The 17,332-nt window shown below is 44.4% G+C and overlaps 1 protein-coding gene across 13 annotated transcripts in view; it reads left to right on the plus strand.

Moving 5' to 3' along the window:
• Ep400 (E1A binding protein p400) overlaps positions 1–17,332 on the plus strand; it is a 105,001-nt gene that overhangs the window by 75,860 nt on the left and 11,809 nt on the right. For 7 of the 13 annotated variants that reach the window (XM_057765710.1, XM_057765707.1, XM_057765718.1 and 4 more), the window contains 16 exons: positions 1,866–1,977; positions 2,287–2,430; positions 5,876–6,034; positions 6,228–6,311; positions 6,720–6,857; positions 7,111–7,155; positions 7,242–7,395; positions 7,997–8,238; positions 8,379–8,552; positions 9,697–9,744; positions 11,041–11,177; positions 11,299–11,355; positions 13,708–13,786; positions 13,899–14,213; positions 15,777–15,822; positions 15,898–16,007. In XM_057765710.1, the coding sequence (XP_057621693.1) occupies positions 1,866–1,977; positions 2,287–2,430; positions 5,876–6,034; positions 6,228–6,311; positions 6,720–6,857; positions 7,111–7,155; positions 7,242–7,395; positions 7,997–8,238; positions 8,379–8,552; positions 9,697–9,744; positions 11,041–11,177; positions 11,299–11,355; positions 13,708–13,786; positions 13,899–14,213; positions 15,777–15,822; positions 15,898–16,007 (2,044 nt within the window). The remainder of the gene's footprint in view (positions 1–1,865; positions 1,978–2,286; positions 2,431–5,875; positions 6,035–6,227; positions 6,312–6,719; positions 6,858–7,110; positions 7,156–7,241; positions 7,396–7,996; positions 8,239–8,378; positions 8,553–9,696; positions 9,745–11,040; positions 11,178–11,298; positions 11,356–13,707; positions 13,787–13,898; positions 14,214–15,776; positions 15,823–15,897; positions 16,008–17,332) is intronic. The other 6 variants (XM_057765712.1, XM_057765716.1, XM_057765719.1 and 3 more) reach the window with 3 other exon arrangements.

A 17,332-nucleotide genomic window follows, 5' to 3' on the forward strand; every position in this document is an offset into this window, starting at 1 on the left:
TCTGGCTGCTTTCCCATTCCTCATGCTCATACATAATCAGACTGTGCATACTGAACCTGCTTTGATGAAACAGCAGTGCTTCTTGATAGGTGACTTTTTTTTTTTTTTTTTTTTTTTTTTGATTTTCGAGACAGGGTTTCTCCGTAGCTTTTGGTTCCTGTCCTGGAACAAGACCAGGCTGGCCTTGAACTCACAGAGATCTGCCTGCCTCTGCCTCCCAAGTGCTGGGATTAAAGGCGTGCGCCACCACTGCCCGGTAAAAATATTTTATTTTTTTATGTGCACTGGTGTTTTGCCATGGGTGTCGGAGCCCCTGAAACTGGAGTTACAGACAGGTGTGAGTTGCCATATGGATGCTGGAAATTGAACCAAGATCCACTGGAAGAGCAGTCAGTGCTTTTAATTGTTAAGCCATCTCTCCAGGCCTCAATTGGTCACTTTTTCCTATGCTCCCTATTTAGAGGTTTTTTTTTTTTTTTTTAATTTTTTTTTTCTCTTGGAAAATTCTCATTTGTTCTTTTTATCCCTGTGGAAATTTTTGTTAAAGTTTAAGCTTTCTTGACTTTTAGCATTTAGTATCCTAAAAGCATGTAAGCAGAATTGGAGAGATGGCTGCTCTTCAGAGGCCCCAGCACCCACATAGCAGCTCACCAACTCTCTGTAACTCCAGTCTCAGTGAATCCAGTGCTATAGTGCCACTCTCTGGCCTTCACGGGCACCAGGCATGCAAATGATGTACAGGCAGAATACCCACATATAAAAAAATGCTTAAAAACTATGTTTTAAAACAAAGCAGTGAACTAGAAAATAGACTGAACCAAAAAAAAAAAAAAAAAAAAAAAAAAAAGAAAAGGAAGAAAGACAAACAGAAAGAAAAGAAGGCATGCAAGCAAGCCTGGTGGTAGTGGTGGTGCATGCCTTTAATCCCAGAAGGAGAGGCAGGCAGATGTCTGTGACTTCAAGGCCAGCCTGGTTTACTGTGTGAGTTCCAAGACAGGCTCCAAAGCTACAGAGAAGCCCTGTGTGTGTGTGTGTGTGTGTGTGTGTGTGTGTGTGTGTGTGTGTGTGAGAGAGAGAGAGAGAGAGAGAGAGAGAGAGAGAGAGAGAGAGAGAGAGAGAGAGAGAATAGACTGGATGATGGGGCCTGCTTGGGGTACTACCCCGAGACTATTCCATTGTTTGTTAAGTGGGGAACAACACCCACAGCACTCTGTTGACCTAGCAATTTGTAGGGGACAGATGGACACTGTTTATACTTAAGAGAGAATGGGCATCTCTTAAAAGTCTCTCACTGGGGGGCTGGAGAGATGGCTCAGTGGTTAAGAGCATTGCCTGCTCTTCCAAAGGTCCTGAGTTCAATACCCGGCAACCACATGGTGGCTCACAACCATCTGTAATGAGGTCTGGTGCCCTCTTCTGGCCTGCAGACATACACACAGACAGAATATTGTATAAATAATAAATAAATAAATAAATAAATATTTTTTTTAAAAAAAGATTCAGAACATTTAAAAAAGAAGTCACTGGGCAAGTCAGAATCATTCTGCTTGTGTCAGAAAGTGTCAGAGGATAGACAGTGGGGATGAGTGCAGGACTCAGTGAGACATGTCTAGGTTGAATATGGTGGGAGAAACATTGGCAAGCAGAGGGATGCACCACAGACTCCAGAGCTCACTAGAGTTGAAATTGGAGAGAGTTTGACAGACACTGACTTAATAGGTGTTGATTAGCATTTGAGACATCTCTTGCTTCTCTGGTTACCGTCTGGATGCCTGTACCTGGTATTGGCATGTTTCTAGGTAACTTAACTATTATTTCATCTGTACACATATACATACATATTTTTTCCCTCTTTTCTTTTGTAGGCTTGTCAGTGGCAATTCTATTGAAGAGAAATTGTTGAAAAATGGAACTAAAGATTTGATCCGTGAAGTGGCTGCTCAGGGAAATGACTACTCCATGGCATTCTTAACTCAGGTAGCTCTCATTTGTTAGGGATCCGCAATGACTAACTGGTCATGGTAGTGCAGGGCTGTAGTTCAACACTTAGGAGGCTGAGGCAGGAGGCTGAGACTTACAAAATCAGCCTGGCCTACACAGGGGAACCCTGTCTCACCTCCCTACTTCACTCAGTGAGGAATGCCACAGTGAACAGAATTGCTTTATTTTGATTTCACTTCACTAATGAGGAATGATTCTCTGATGGGTTTTATGCTGCCCAAGGCTCAGGTCAGGTACAGGAGTGGGTCTGTCCTAGAAATGATTGTGCTCATTGCTTGTGTTCAGCGAACTATCCAGGAGCTGTTTGAAGTTTACTCGCCCATGGACGATGCTGGTTTTCCTGTGAAAGCTGAAGAATTTGTGGTGCTTTCTCAGGAACCATCTGTCAGTGAAACCATTGCACCCAAGATTGCAAGACCTTTCATAGAGGTGAGGAGATAGATGTTCATCCATAAGACTTGTTTAACAATGAATGGTCTGTTTGAGTCTTGACTATGTGTGCTTTCACAATATGGTCATATGGTTTCACTTTCCTATCTTCCGAGTTCTCAGTACTTACTCTTGATTCTCCCCACCCTTGATCCTGCAGCCTTTTTGCCTTCCTTCCTCCTCAGTCTCAACTGTAAAGAAATATCAAGGGAATAGAGGAGAAGATGCCAGCCACGGTCTTCTTTCTTTCCATCAGGACTTTCTGAGCAATATTTGGTTTTTTGTGTTGAGCTGTCTTATTTCTTACTCCCCTGACTCAAAGAACCACCAGTCCCATGTGGCCACCAAACACTAGAAATCGTGCTCACCTGTGTTGAATTTACTGTCCCTTTAAAATGTACAGCTGATTGTGAAGACTTAGATGAGTCCCTAGAATGTCTCTCTTAGTATTTCTCATGTTGGTGCCTTTTTAGGGTGCAATGTTTTAATTCATATGAGGGATATTACTGTTGCAATGCAGGCACTGGAAGATTTGGAGTTGCACACATGGGTCCTGTGCAGTGGCCATCTATATAGGAACATAGCAGATATCTGTTAGGAATACTTAAATGTCCTCCCTCCTGGCTTGACCAAGGCTCTCTTTACTCCAAGACTTGGCCCACATTTGCTAAATACCTCTTCTTCACCACAGCTTCCAAGTGAAGGAATGGGGTTCCTTCCTCTTTAGATCCTGCTCTCCGTGCCCCTTTTGACTGTCCTCCCCATGGAAGCTGTCACATGGACTAGGGTGGTGACCACTGTCTTGTTACTTGCTTTTCTGCAAAGGCCATGGATGATGGTATGTGGCAGCGCCCTGGTCTGCTATTGGCCTGAACTTCATGCTCTTATGCTTGTCTTTACCAACAGTGATGGTCAGCTACTTTCTGGTCCTAAAAGTGAAACTACTGAGAAAATCCCTGTTTCTTCCTTTAGCCACTCTCTTTCAGAAGAGACTACTCTTTTGATGTCTTACTACATTTGCCTATCTTGGGCTGGATATGAATGGAATTCTGCGCTTTTCATGTGGCCTTAATGTATCTGGCTCCATTCTGGAGAACGATATTTATGAATTCACTACATTGTTCATCTGACCTGTTTTGAAGTATACTTTTGCAGTGTCTCATATAAGCAAGTACATGCATTCCTACTGAATGTAAGGCCTTGAAGTGGGGTCTCTGGCCAGCATATCCTGAATATATGACTAGTGGATAGAGCTCAGTGGTATCTGAGTGCTGCAGCTGCTGAGCACTGCCTGGCCTCGCTCTTAGACTGATGGTCTCATGGGGTATCTTTAATTTGTATTTTGCTGTTGAGTACACCTTTTCATGAGTTTGCTGCCCATGAAGGTCTTTTCCTTTGCCCTAGTGCTGGGGATGAAACCCGAGGCATCATGTAAACCTGTACCACTGAACCTCACCCCAGCCCCTGGATAATTTTCTTTTAATTGCCTGGTCAAGTTTTTTGGATCCTGGAGGTGTGTGTGCGCGCGCGCATGTGCGCGCGCATGAGCATGCAGGTGACTACAGAGACCAGAAAAGGGAATCAGTTCCCTTGGAACTGGAGTTACAGGGTGTTGTGAACCACCCAGTTATTGGCATTGGCAACTGAACTCAGGTCCTCTGTAAAAGAGCAACAAGTGCTCTTTAACCATCTCTTCAGCCATTATTTTCTAACGTTAGTGTGTGTGTATGTGTATAGGGGAGTGTGGGTGTTACAACTCTGGAGCTGCAAAGATATCCTGACTTATCAGGAAGCCAGGCTATACTTAGAGCCGCAATAGGACAGCTCTGACTTCAGAGTCAAGGTGCTCAGGGATTGGTTGGTTTCCTGCTCCAGTTGATTCTTTTACTTATAGTGCGGGGTGGGGGGGGGCGTTGGTGTAGGTTGGAGAATAGCTTGCATGAGTCAGTTTCCCCCTTCCACCATGTGGGGTCTAGGGATTGAACTCAGATCATAAATCTTGGCAGCACAAACCTTTACTTGCTGAACCATCTTACTGTCTCTCCTTTGTTGAAGATTGTTTTGTTTTTCTCTTTTTTCTACTCCTGTGTACTTTATATCTTACCGACTCAGGGCATCCATAACATTGTTCTCTATCTTGCTAAACAGAGATTCTTTGTAGACAGAAGTTTCTGTCCTACGCAGTCCCACAGCCGTTCAGTCCCAAGTAAATACACAGACTTATATTAATTATAAACTGTTTGGCCTGTTGTTCAGGCTTTATACTAACTAGCTCTTACAACTTAAACTAACCCATAATTCTTATCTATGTTAGCCACATGAGTTGGAACCTTTTCTCAGTAAGGCATTCTCATCTTGCCTCCTCTGCACCTGGCTGGTGACTGACTCTCTGCCTTTCCTCTTTCCAGAATTCTCCTAGTCTGATCATCCTGCCTATACTTCCTGCCTGGCTACTGGCCAGTCAGCATTTATTAAACCAATATGAATGTGAGTTCACAGTGTACAAGGTCATTATCCCAGAGCTTTCTGTACATCAGGGCTTTCTGTATCCAGCTTCAAAAGTTCTCCAGGTTACCATGGTGCTTTCCTTTATTGTCTTCTGGATATGTTTTTTTGTGGGTCTAATGCAGTATGGTCATCTTTTAAACTGCAGGTTTTGTCAAATACTCTGAGAACTGGTTGCATGGTTTATGATTTTTTTTTAAAGCATAGCTATATTGTCTCACATGTGAGCACCTCTTTTTACATTCCCAGCCATGATGTGCTTCCAGTACTTAGGAGGTGAACAGTGGCAGCTTTTTAATGTTTTTTGAGACAAGAGTTTCTGTACGTAGCTCTGGTTGTCCTGGAATTCACTATGTAAACCAAGCTGGCCTTGAACTCAGAGATCCACCTGCCTCTGCCTCCCGGGTGGTGGAATCAGAGGCATCATTGGCAGCTTTTTAATATACATGCCTCTTATTCTAGTCAAGTTGGCTGTCCTGTATGTTCTGAGCACCTTTGCTACAGGTTTTTTTTTTTTTAAATGGACTTTCTTTTGTATTTGGACTCTAAATAGGTCTCTGTCTTGTTTTCCCTGTGTCCCTGTGGTTAGTACCATATACTAGGTGTGAGATAAAACCACATGGTCCCTTCTCATTCTTAGAGTCTGTAATTATTGGTGGCCTCATTTTCCCTGTTTCTTTTGTCATGTTACCATCTGTAACCTATGTCAGTGTTTTGTTTTTCCATGAAGCTTTTCCACCTATCTTGATAGTAATTTTAAAAGTTTTAGATCCATCCATATCTCTTATCACTGGAATGTGTGAGCATGTGTATGAAAATCGTAAAAGAAGGGAAGTCCCTCTGGCTTACTGGTTGCTTACAGTACAGGTATCTACTTTAACATTACAAACTCCTTTGTTTGCCAAGTCCACCACCAAGTCTCAGTGTACACTCCCTTTAGGCCCTCAAGAGTATTGAGTATCTGGAGGAAGACACCCAGAGGTCCACAGAGGAAGCCGTGCCTGGATCCAGCACTGTGGTTGTGTCCTCAGACTCCGACGGCTCTAGATATGATGAGGAGCCATCCCAGCTGGAGGAGCTGGCTGATTTTATGGAACAGGTTTGGGGATTTTTTTTTTTAAGCTAAGAATTACAGCATTTGAACCCTTTTGTAAAAAATATGTTTTGTTTGCTTTGACTAAGAACAGTTACTTTTTAAATTAAATGTCCGTGAGAGGATTTTATGAGGAATATTATTGATCTTTATTAAATTGCTACTAACTCTGTTTTAAAAAAATGTATCTTTGAAATAGCTTACACCAATTGAAAAATATGCATTGAATTACTTGGAATTGTTTCATATGACCATTGAACAAGAAAAAGAGAGAAGCAATGAGGTAAGAGAATCAAGTTTTTTGGTCAGTTTAACATATTAAAAGTAAAAATTTTCAGTGCTGAATTTGATTTGCGGTGACTATGACTCCACTCCATGAAATTTAAGGGACGAAGCCCTTGCAAATCCTTGCGGTGCAGGCCTTGCTGAGACTGAGGTCTCCCAAGCCCTGTTCAGGCAGTTGGAGCTCTTGCTTTGCACTTTGACGTCATTGCATTTGACTTGAAGTAGCTTGGAGTTTATACAGGGTTACATGTTGAGAGGTAGAGCATATACATCAGTAAGAACTGAGACACCCTTTGGGGAGATAGGACTCTACCGTGTGTGTGCAGTTGCTGGGGGAGTTGAGTACTAGGAAGAAGCAACCTGTCTCCTCTGATCGAAAGTTCTTTTCCCCTGTGCTTTTTCTTAGCAGGATTTGGTGATGGCATCAGTGAGGGACTGGGAATTCCGCAATGCTAGGGCCCTGCAGGAAAGGGAGGCCCAGTTGCAGCTTGAGCAGGAGGAGGCAGAGCTTCTCACCTATACTCGGGAAGACGCCTACAGCATGGTAAACTAGCACTCAGCTCCATTCTCACCTGACTGCTGTTCTGACACTTTGAGGTCTTAACTGATAATGACTTAATCCTCAATGGATGGTATTTTCAGGATTTAAGTAAAACACAGTTTTTTTTCATACTCTTTTAAAACACAGTTTTTAAATTTACAGTCATGCTTGAATATTGATGAAAATATGTGATTTGTGGCATGTAGCATGAGGTGTAAAGCCTTTGTTATATTTTAAACTTGTTTATGTTCCATAGGAGTATGTCTATGAAGATGCTGATGGACAGACAGAAGTCATGCCGGTACATGACCCCTCTCCCTGAATGCCTGAGCAAAGGCCAACCTTCCCATAGCTTGGTAATTTACAGAACCTGCTTTCTGTATGCAGCTCTGGACACCACCAACACCTCCTCAGGATGACAATGACATCTACATTGACTCAGTTATGTGTCTCATGTATGAGACCACACCCATCCCAGAAGCTAAGCTGCCTCCTGTTTATGTGAGGAAGGAGCGCAAGAGACACAAAACAGATCCTTCAGGTATGTAACCACCTCTCTCTCTGCTGGAATTGGAGGAGTGACCCAGCCATTGTCTTTTGTACCATGTTTCTGGCTCCTCCCATTTCAGGGAAGGAGCCTTGATGGTTACAGTAGTTAGTACTACAAAACCACAAGGAGCCTAAGTACCATAGCATATACCTGCATTCCCAGCATGTGGGATGCTGAGGCAGAAGGATGGCCAGGGGGCTGGAGAGATGGCTCAGAGGTTAAGAGCATTGCCTGCTCTTTCAAAGGTCCTGAGTTCAATTCCCAGCAACCACATGGTGGCTCACAACCATCTGTAATAAGGTCTGGTGCCCTCTTCTGGCCTGCAGGCATACACACTGATAGAATATTGTATACATAACAAATAAATATTTAAAAAAAAAAAAGTTGATGGCAAGCCTGTGCTAAATAGTGAGACTGTTCTGAAACCCCAAAACAGACAAATAGTAAATTCGAGAAAGTGATTTTACGTTAGCAGTTGTTTCCATTAGCCCATCAGTCTACATGCCTCTTGTGTGCCTTCTTCCCTTTTTTTTCACTCCACTGGTGAGAAAATCTCTCAGTGTCCTGTTTTGCTGAACTCTGCCCCATTTAGCTGCAGGCAGGAAGAAAAAGCAGCGGCATGGTGAGGCAGTTGTCCCGCCACGATCCTTGTTTGACCGGGCGACACCAGGCATGTTGAAAATCCGACGTGAAGGCAAGGAGCAAAAGAAGAACCTGCTACTAAAACAGCAGGCACCTTTTGCCAAGCCTCTGCCTACCTATGTCAAGTCCTCGGGGGAACCTGCCCAAGACAGTCCCGACTGGCTCATTGGTGAAGACTGGGCCCTGCTACAGGTAAATGGCTATGTTGTACTTGGGTTGAGCATTCCCATGGTTTGTTTGCTCCCCCACATTGGTGATTCATAGTGCTTTGCGGTGTGTCTTTGGCATTTGAATGTACATTGACCTATTTGCTCTGAAACCTTGTCCTCCAGGCTGTAAAGCAGTTACTTGAGCTGCCCTTGAACCTCACGATTGTGTCACCTGCTCACACTCCTAACTGGGACCTTGTCAGTGATGTTGTCAACTCCTGCAGCCGAATCTACCGGTCTTCCAAGCAGTGCCGGAATCGTTATGAGAACGTCATCATTCCCAGAGAGGAAGGGAAGGTGAGCTTGTACCCCTTGGTCTTCCTGGGAAGAATTGGCCTCTTCAGTGGCCAGGTCTTGCTGTGTATTGCTGGGCAATGTAGTTGTCCCTGTAGACTGTGGTGCAGTCAGCCTTTTTGATCAGTGAGGCCTACATCTACACAGTACCTGGCACATAATGGACATTAGTAGAGAGTCAGTCACCTTACCCTTGATCATGGTTGGTGTTAGCATATGAACCAGATGCCAGCCTCTGCTGTTGCTGCAGTATAGAAAACTGTGCCATTCAGGTTTCAGATGAGTAAGGGAAGAACTCTTCTTTGACTTGTTACCATCTCACTTAAAGAAGAGTCTGCTCATGCTTTCTGTGCTGCTTTTCATGTCTCTGTTTCTGGGTTAACTTTGAGCATTGAAAGTATTTATAGTATAGACAAACCATTGTGATTTTGATTTAAGAAGCCAGCTATGGTTTGCATCCTCAACCCAAATGAGTTGGTACTGCTGCTCAGGGACATGTAGACCTCTTCTTGGCTTTTCCTCATCTGCTTTGCATTTGTCTGTTTCTGTTTCTCCATTTGGCTCTCTTTACACAGTGCCCTCTCTCTCTCTCTCTCTCTCTCTCTCTCTCTCTCTCTCTCTCTCTCTCTCTCTCTCTCGTCACTTGACAGTTACTTTTTCTGTACAGTATCCCCAGGCCATGTCACACCAGCACTTACAAATGTTCAGCCCTGATGCCAAGGCAGGTTTGCAGAGAACACTGCCTTTCTGAACACATCAGTATGCTCATTAGCATAGGAGCAACAGCAATGTTGGCAAGATAGGCATCTAGTTCTTATTTTGGTACAGTTTGTGAAAATGTCTTTGGTGTTAAGAGTCACATGTGCCCTCAGGATGAGGTCGCCACACTCACCTCACTTCTGTGACCACTCTTTGAACCATCTCTTATCATTTCTAAAACACTCATTTCAGAACAAAGCATTTGTTTGCTTTTTTTTTTCCCATAAAAAAGCAAGCCTTCCTCATGATACCATTCTGTGGTACCTGCACCATAAAACTTCCTAAAGTCTCACATTCACTCTTTATGTTCTGGAAGCATTTAATAATTATAGCAGCCATTACCTTAATATTGAAAAAAATAAAGCTAAAATATTTTCTTCTCTTATAGCTGATTTGTGAAGCTAATCCAAAGAAAAAGGCACAAAATATTTATAAGGTACGAGGAGGTGTTCTGAATGAGATGGAAAGCTTTCTGTAAGTGCCTGTGAACAGGAACACAGTGAGATTCAGATTGAGCCCAGACTGTAGTAGCAGAAATACAGCATTTAGGGTTTTTTCAAGTGCCTTTTTTTCCTATGCATAGAGGCTTTGCTTCTTCATCTGAAGGAACCACACAAGTGACTCACTGAGCCCCTCAGGGACATCAGAGCCTCCCTGTTGTTCACACCCTGTTGAGGCCTGTGACGTGGTGGCTAGATGCCAATAAGCACACTGTCCTTAGCCCTGGAGCTGTTGTTCATAGCTAGAACCATCCAAGGCTTGTTGTTGAACACGTGTCTTTCCTGCCTTTGGCCTTGTCTTGCCTTCACTCTGGTGGTGGGTGTGACTCACTGGCTCTTACTCTCCCTTCTCCCTGCCTCCCTTTGCTTAGTTTTGTTGTTGTTGTTGTTTTTATATAGGAGAATGCTTATAGGGGGCAATGTTCAAGAAGCAGTTCCATGTAACCGTGCACGTTCATTTTTTAGTTCTGACTTTCCTTGGCATTCTCTTCTGAACTTAAGGCATTCCTCCAGCAACAGATGTGTACATGTGTGTATTTGCCTAACTATATCATAACTATACTGGGTATACATTACTGACTGTGATAATAGGGTTGGTCAGGGTTTAGAGATACTGAGGGACAGAGAGAGTCCTGGGCTAGTTGGGGTTGTGAACTCTTGTCCCTGACCTCTGACCTTGCACGACTATCTCTGGACTTTCTGTATCTGAGGGGGTTAAGATGTCTTGGTAATAAGTAGACAACTGTTGAATTGTCTATGGCATTTCTAAGCAGAGAGAATCACTAGGTGCAAATGATGTCACAGCCCCAAGGAATGCAGTTTTAGACATCCCTGTTACCCTCACTGTCCAGTATGGGTAGAAGGTATCTATTGAATTACCACTTCCTCATTTGTCCAGGGTATTAGACTCAACACCCTGTTACCTGCTGTGTGTTAATTCCAGAGTGTTACTCTGAATATTTTGTGCAACCTTTCTTTCCTCAGTGAAAGGGAGGCTCAACTGAGCAAAGGTCTAAGAATTGGGGAGTATTGCCAGCTACCAGCAAATGATGGCATTTCGGTGTTGCAACTATTGTCTTACTATGTTATCCCAAAAAGAAAGAAAGGGAATGGGACTTGGGTGCAGCCACTGGATCTTAGCCACAGGCTTCTAATTCAGAAAATGTTGTTTCCAGAGTAGCTGTGTGTCAGGCTGATGGTCTAAACTTGAGCTCCTATCAATTTTGTTTCAGAGTAAGAACAACCGTCCACTCCGCACAAGCCAGATTTATGCCCAGGATGAGAATGCCACTCACACCCAGCTGTACACAAGCCACTTCGACCTGATGAAAATGACAGCTGGCAAGAGAAGCCCCCCAATCAAGCCTCTGTATGTTCCCTGGGCTTTCATCCTCTTACTGTGATTGCAGCAGCTGAGAAGCTAGTGCTCAAGACTTTTTCTTGACTATGTTGTCTTCCTATTGGTAACCATTCCCTTGTTTTTGTTGCAGGCTTGGAATGAATCCCTTTCAGAAAAACCCTAAGCATGCCTCTGTGCTGGCAGAAAGGTACTTCTGTGGAGCGGACACAGTTTTTACATTCGAAATGAGTTTGTGTAGTCGCTTGAAGTTCAGTAGAACAATAGTGTGAGGCAGTATGATCTACGCTTCGGCTATGATGGTGGTACATGCTCTGTACTTGAGAAATGGTGAGGTCTTTTGCCTTTGAGTGTGTGTGGGGCAGCCTCTGCCAGCCAGCCAGGCATTTGTAAGGAGCCATCATCTCCTTTTGCTTTTTGGCAGAGGCTTTGTTCTCTGGGATAGCAAATATGTTCCAAGGCTAAGAAAATGATTGCAAAGAACTTCCTTCCTCGGGCTCTTCTGCCCTGCAGGTACAACTCTTGTTGGTTGTACCATAAAAGGTTATTTAGTTTAGAGGTGAGTGTACTTGGTTATTCAGTAAATGAAAAATAAATTAATTAGTGGGTGGATTGTGAAATGGGAAGACGGGAGAAAGTGAACATTCTCTTTGGAGCTGAGCTCTGGCCTGGATGCTGGCAGTGGGTTTGTTTGTTGGTATGTGTGTCTGTTCTCTGAGATGAACTCTTAGGAAGGAAATCTGCTCAGGTGAAACAGCTGCCTCTCTGTTTTCATCACTGCCCATGTGCACACGGGTTGCTTCCTCTCCAGCCCTTGCTTTCTTGTTAAATGCTATGTCACATAGCTATGGGAGTGGTCCTTGCCAATAGTCAACTCCTGACACATTAGCACTACTATGCTTCCTTTAGCAGTGCACCATGTGACATGGGTTTCACCTCATGGTTTCCCATCTCCTGGGACTGGGCCACCATGTTGAAGCCCAGCCCTGCTTTGTTGTTTTTTGTTGTGTTTTTGCTGCAGGGATTACCTTCAGAGGTGCCCTGTATTACTCATGTGTTGTATGTACCTCTGCTGCAGATTGGGTGGAGTGTGATGAGTTGGTTGATCAAGGTAGTGTATGTTAGTAGGTCAGAGGCTGCCATGGCACTCAGTGCATCTGAACGGTGCTGGCATGCCTTCCAGAGGTCTATGTAGCATGAAAGAGGGAGGAAAGGCTTTTCACAGACGGCTGTGTACAGGACCTAAAGGAGGCTCTTTGGGGCTTGGGAAGAGTAATTTCAGGTGCCAGCGTAGGGGGCATTTAGTCACCTCCCTGGGAAGGTGGGATGTGAGCTGGGCCTGGAGAGGAAGCTGAGGACAAGAGAATCAGAGCCACCAGACCTATATAGGTAAAAACAGATTGTACTGAAGGGCTAGATATGGGCATTAATGAGGTCACTCTGGCCTATCATGTAATTTAACTGGGTGATGACCTAGCTTCTGCTCTGGAGTGCTAGTAAAAGGATTTAGTGGGGGTAGGAGGTGGGGTAGTGTTTGTCCAGGGTTGTGGTGTAGCTTTGGGCAGGCTCTAGGTTCTTTGGTAAGCAGTGGAAGACTTGTGGAGGTATTTCTGAGCAGACCCAGAGAGTTCATGAAGTGCTGCCTGATAGTAAATTCTTGAAATTGCAGAAAGCACTGAATGTGTATCCTGGCGGTTTTGTTTGTATTTGTTTTCTTTTTGAGACTAGGCCTTAATATAGGCTGACCTTGAACTTTGTGGTAATCCTCTGGCCTCAGCCTCCAGACTGACCAGAAGCCACTACCTCTGTGTATTGTTTTTTTCTGTAGTAAAAACCTTTCACTTAAGCATTACTTGACTTCTTCTTTTTGCATTATTAAGTCAAGTCAGGTTTCGTTTGGGCTTTTTTGTTTGTTGTTTGTTTTTGCTTTGTTTTTCAGAATAGGGTTTCTCTTTGTAACAGCCCTAACTGTCCTGGAACTTTTTTGTAGACCAAGCTGGTCTCAAACTCAGAGATACCTTCCTGCCTCTGCCTCCCAGTGCTGGGATTAAAGGCGTGTGCCACCACAAGCCTGAAATATAGTCAGTCTGGTAGCTGAGACTATGACAGAATGAGTAGTGTATATAAGTAGTGTATACAGTATGGACACCCTGGACCAAAACACAGCTCATTCCGTCCTGAGCTGGAATGAATGGGACAGTGCCTGTTTTCATCAATCTATTCAGGACAATATGTAGTTTCAAACCAGTGACTTGTGAGACTAGAGATAGGACTCAGCAGCTAAGAGTTTGGTATCTAGCACCCATGTCAGATGGTTCACAACCACCTGTTACTTCAGCTCCCTGGAATCTTCTGGCCTCCATAGACACCTGTATTCATGTGCATAAGCTCAGATACCTACACATAGTTAAAAAATAAATCTGTTTAAAAAACAAAGGACAAAATACTAATGAATTATTTCTAGAATTTTCCAAGTAATATTTTTGATCATGGCTGATATATGTAACTGAAACTGTAGATAAGAGAACTTTTTACCTTTCAGTGGAATCAACTATGACAAACCACTGCCTCCTATTCAAGTTGCATCTCTCCGTGCAGAGCGAATTGCAAAAGAGAAAAAGGTATGGTGCCCTGGACTTTGGGTCCTCTCAGAAACTTGCTGCTGTGACATGCTGTCACCCCGGGCTGGGTCCAGCTCCTTTAGCAGCTTCTCTTTCTGTCTGACCCATCTAGGCTTTGGCTGATCAGCAGAAGGCACAACAGCCACCTGTGACGCAGCCACCCCCTCCGCAGCAGCAGCAGCAGCAGCAGCAGCAGCAGCAGCAGCAGCAGCAGCAGCAGCAGCAGCAGCAGCAGCAGCAGCAACCCCCACCACCTCCACAGCAGCCACCACCACCGCTGCCACAGCCACAGGCAACAGGCAGCCAGCCACCGGCAGGACAGCCTGCTGTCCAGTCCCAGCCCCAGGTCCAGGCCCAGCCCCAGCCTGTGCAGGCACAGTCAAAGGGGCAACCAACAATGACAACTGTGGGAAGTGCTGCCGTACTGGTGAGAGCCTCTAAGCCCACAGTCTCTAGACCACCCCCTGCGAGAACACACGCTGCTCCCTGGGGGAGCCTGTGTTTTTATTGACTGTGCCATCCTCCAAGGCTCGTGAACGAGCCTCACTGGGTTGGGAGGGTAAAGCCACTCTTTGGTACTAAGGAGAACCTGGGTTCTAAAGTTGGGTGTAGTTGCATATACTTTTAATCCAAGTTTAAGGGGGATCAAAACAGGAAGATCTTGAGTATTAAGTCCAGCTTGAGCAGTAAAACTGTGACTCAAAAATAAGATGCTGGATTCTGTAGAATAACACCAATGAGCTTGCTCCCTTCATTCATTGCAAGTGTACATTGCAAGTGTAGCAAAAAAAATGCTCCACCTGTGCCCACTCATGTTTTCAGGCCATAAGTACACAAATATCCAAAGGAAATTCAGAGTTATGACCCTGAAGGACATACTCATTGACATCTATACTTTAGTTCATTTTCTGTGATGCTTATTACACAGACATTGAAACCACATTGAAGAGAACAGACTCTGTGCTAATGGATAACACTTGAGGCTATCAGACAGGTGTAAAAATGTTTGTGTGATATGTGCAAGTGCACACGAGTGCTGGTTTGGGTGGTTTTCTCAGGAGCCGGCCACTTTATTTTTTGAGATGACCCTTCACCCAGTGCTTGCAGAGTTGGTTAAGTAGGCTGTCTGTTGGACCACAGGGATCCTTGTGTACACTTTACCAGTACAAGGATTATAAGCATACACACTACTTTTGGGTTTTTATATGGGTGCTAGGAGTCAAACTTAGATTTTCATACGTGCAAAGCAAGCATCTTCTCAGACTCTGAATCATTACATTGAACTGTGGTGGTTTTTTTTTTTTTTTTTTTTTTTTTAAATGTGGTTGGGGATACATTTACTAAGCCTGTATGGTGTGGGAACATTGACAGGAAGACTGATAAGCAGTATCTCCTGTCCACCGAAGTTCACGTTCCTATGTAGAATAGAGTAATGACCACAGGAAGAGCCTGGACAGTGGTTAGCTGGCAAGAAGATTCTTTTGTTTTTTAAATGGATTTTTAAAAGGTATTTATTTAATTAATTTATTAAGTATACAGTGGTCTGCAGGCCAGAAGAGGGCACCAGATCTCATTTCAGGTGGTTGTGGGAATTGAACTCAGGACCTTTGGAAGAGCAGGCAGTGCTCTTAACCACTGAGCCATCTCTCCAGCCCAGCAAGAAGATTCTTGCTGAAGAGGTGGCATTTGAAAGTTGAAGCCTGAATGACAGGAAGGCATTCATGAGAAGGATGGAAGCAGCCAGCACAGAGTCTTGCATGTGGTTAATGTGGTGGAGGTGGGCACAGTCTGGAGGTAGTGCGTGGGGTGAGAGGCAGCATGGGAAGGGGAAGGCAGCCTTGTAATAACGCAGGTGCTGAGGAGCAGGCTAGAGTCTGAAGCTCAGGGATTCGCACTGACTGATGGCAATTGCTTTTGGAGAGTTTGTGCAGCATAAGGCCTGACCTGAAGTTAATGACCTGAAGTTAACCTGAATTTCTATTTTCAATAGGCAGGAACCATTAAGACATCAGTCACTGGAACAAGCATCCCAACAGGTGAGGAGGGTGCAGAGGGCTTGGAAGTGGAGCTCAGTGTTTCTCCTCTGGCCTCACTTACATCCTCCTCTTTAGGCACTGTGAGTGGAAACGTGATTGTAAACACAATAGCGGGTGTTCCCGCTGCTACCTTCCAGTCCATTAACAAGCGTTTGGCATCACCTGTGGCTCCTGGAACTTTGACTGTGAGTTGTTCCATGTTCAGAGAGCTTTTACTATGACTTGTATTTTGGGAAGATTATTTGCTTTTTGAATGTTCCACAGATGAAAAAAATAACTGGTCTAGTTTGAATTTTATAAAAGAAGTAGCTGATCAGTTAGGGAATCCTCAGGTGTTAAGAAACTGTCCTCTTTTGTATTATTAGGGAAGAGTGATTTTCCTCATAGGACAGGTTTTCAGAGAGGGAGGGGTGGTATATGAAGAAACAGCAGCCAGTCCGTTTGACCTGGGTGCCCCTTAACTGTGCCTCAGTGTACTAGTGGGAAGCAGAGATGAGGTGGTTTACCTTGGTAGAGTGCTGTGCTGGAGTGTGGAGCACAGTGCCATATAAAGGGAGCAAGCAAGCTGGCTGCCTGGAGTGAAGGCAGCTGGGCAGGAGAGAGAGCCATCACAAGCATAAAGGTAGAGGTTGGCTTGGGGAAGATGATCCCCTAGGAGGAAAGGAAATGCCCTCTGTGGCATAACACAGAAAATGTGATCAGAAGGTTCCTTCCTTCCTTCCTTCCTTCCTTCCTTCCTTCCTTCCTTCCTTCCTTCCTTCCTTCCTTCCTTCCTTCCTTCCTTTCTTTTTGGTGTGTGTGTGTGTGTGTGTGTGTGTGTGTGTGTTTTCGAGACAAGGTTTCTCTGTGGGTTTGGAGCCTGTCCTGGAACTAGCTCTTGTAGACCAGGCTGGCCTTGAACTCACAGAGATCTGCCTGCCTCTGCCTCCTAAGTGCTGGATTAAAGGTGTGGGCTAACACTGCCCGGTGGTCAGGTTTCTGATGTCAGCCCCCTGCTTTCCTTTCATAGCTCACAGTCAGAATAAAACACATTGTATTAGAATTCATATTCTGATACCCAGAGGCAGCCTGTCTCCTGTATAAGAAGTGATATTTCAAAGCTCTTATGCTGGGGTTTAGAGAATATCTTTTCTACGAAGATGTGGTTTCTCTGATAAACTGTAGGTAGACACACAAATGGATGGAGTTGGAGAGGGTACAGAACTACATAGATATACATACTTGTCTGTAACCAGTGGGTTTGTTGAACATGCCAAGGGAAGCTAGGAGGGATTGGAATGGACTGGCCTCACCAGATAGCGCCAGAACAGTTGAGGAGCCGCACTAAGCCATTAAACTTGTATGATTCACTCTTGTCTCTTTTTTTTCTTTTCTTTTCTTTTTTCTTCCCTCACCCCCTGCCTCCCGATTGCCAGGATTAAATGAATGTACCACCATGCCTAGCTGAATTCACACTTCCTTGGCTTGGCAGCTACCCCAAGTACTATGATAACATTCCTGTGTTACCTTT

The sequence above is a fragment of the Chionomys nivalis genome, chromosome 3 (assembly GCF_950005125.1).
Source record: "Chionomys nivalis chromosome 3, mChiNiv1.1, whole genome shotgun sequence".
Taxonomy (NCBI): domain Eukaryota; kingdom Metazoa; phylum Chordata; class Mammalia; order Rodentia; family Cricetidae; genus Chionomys; species Chionomys nivalis.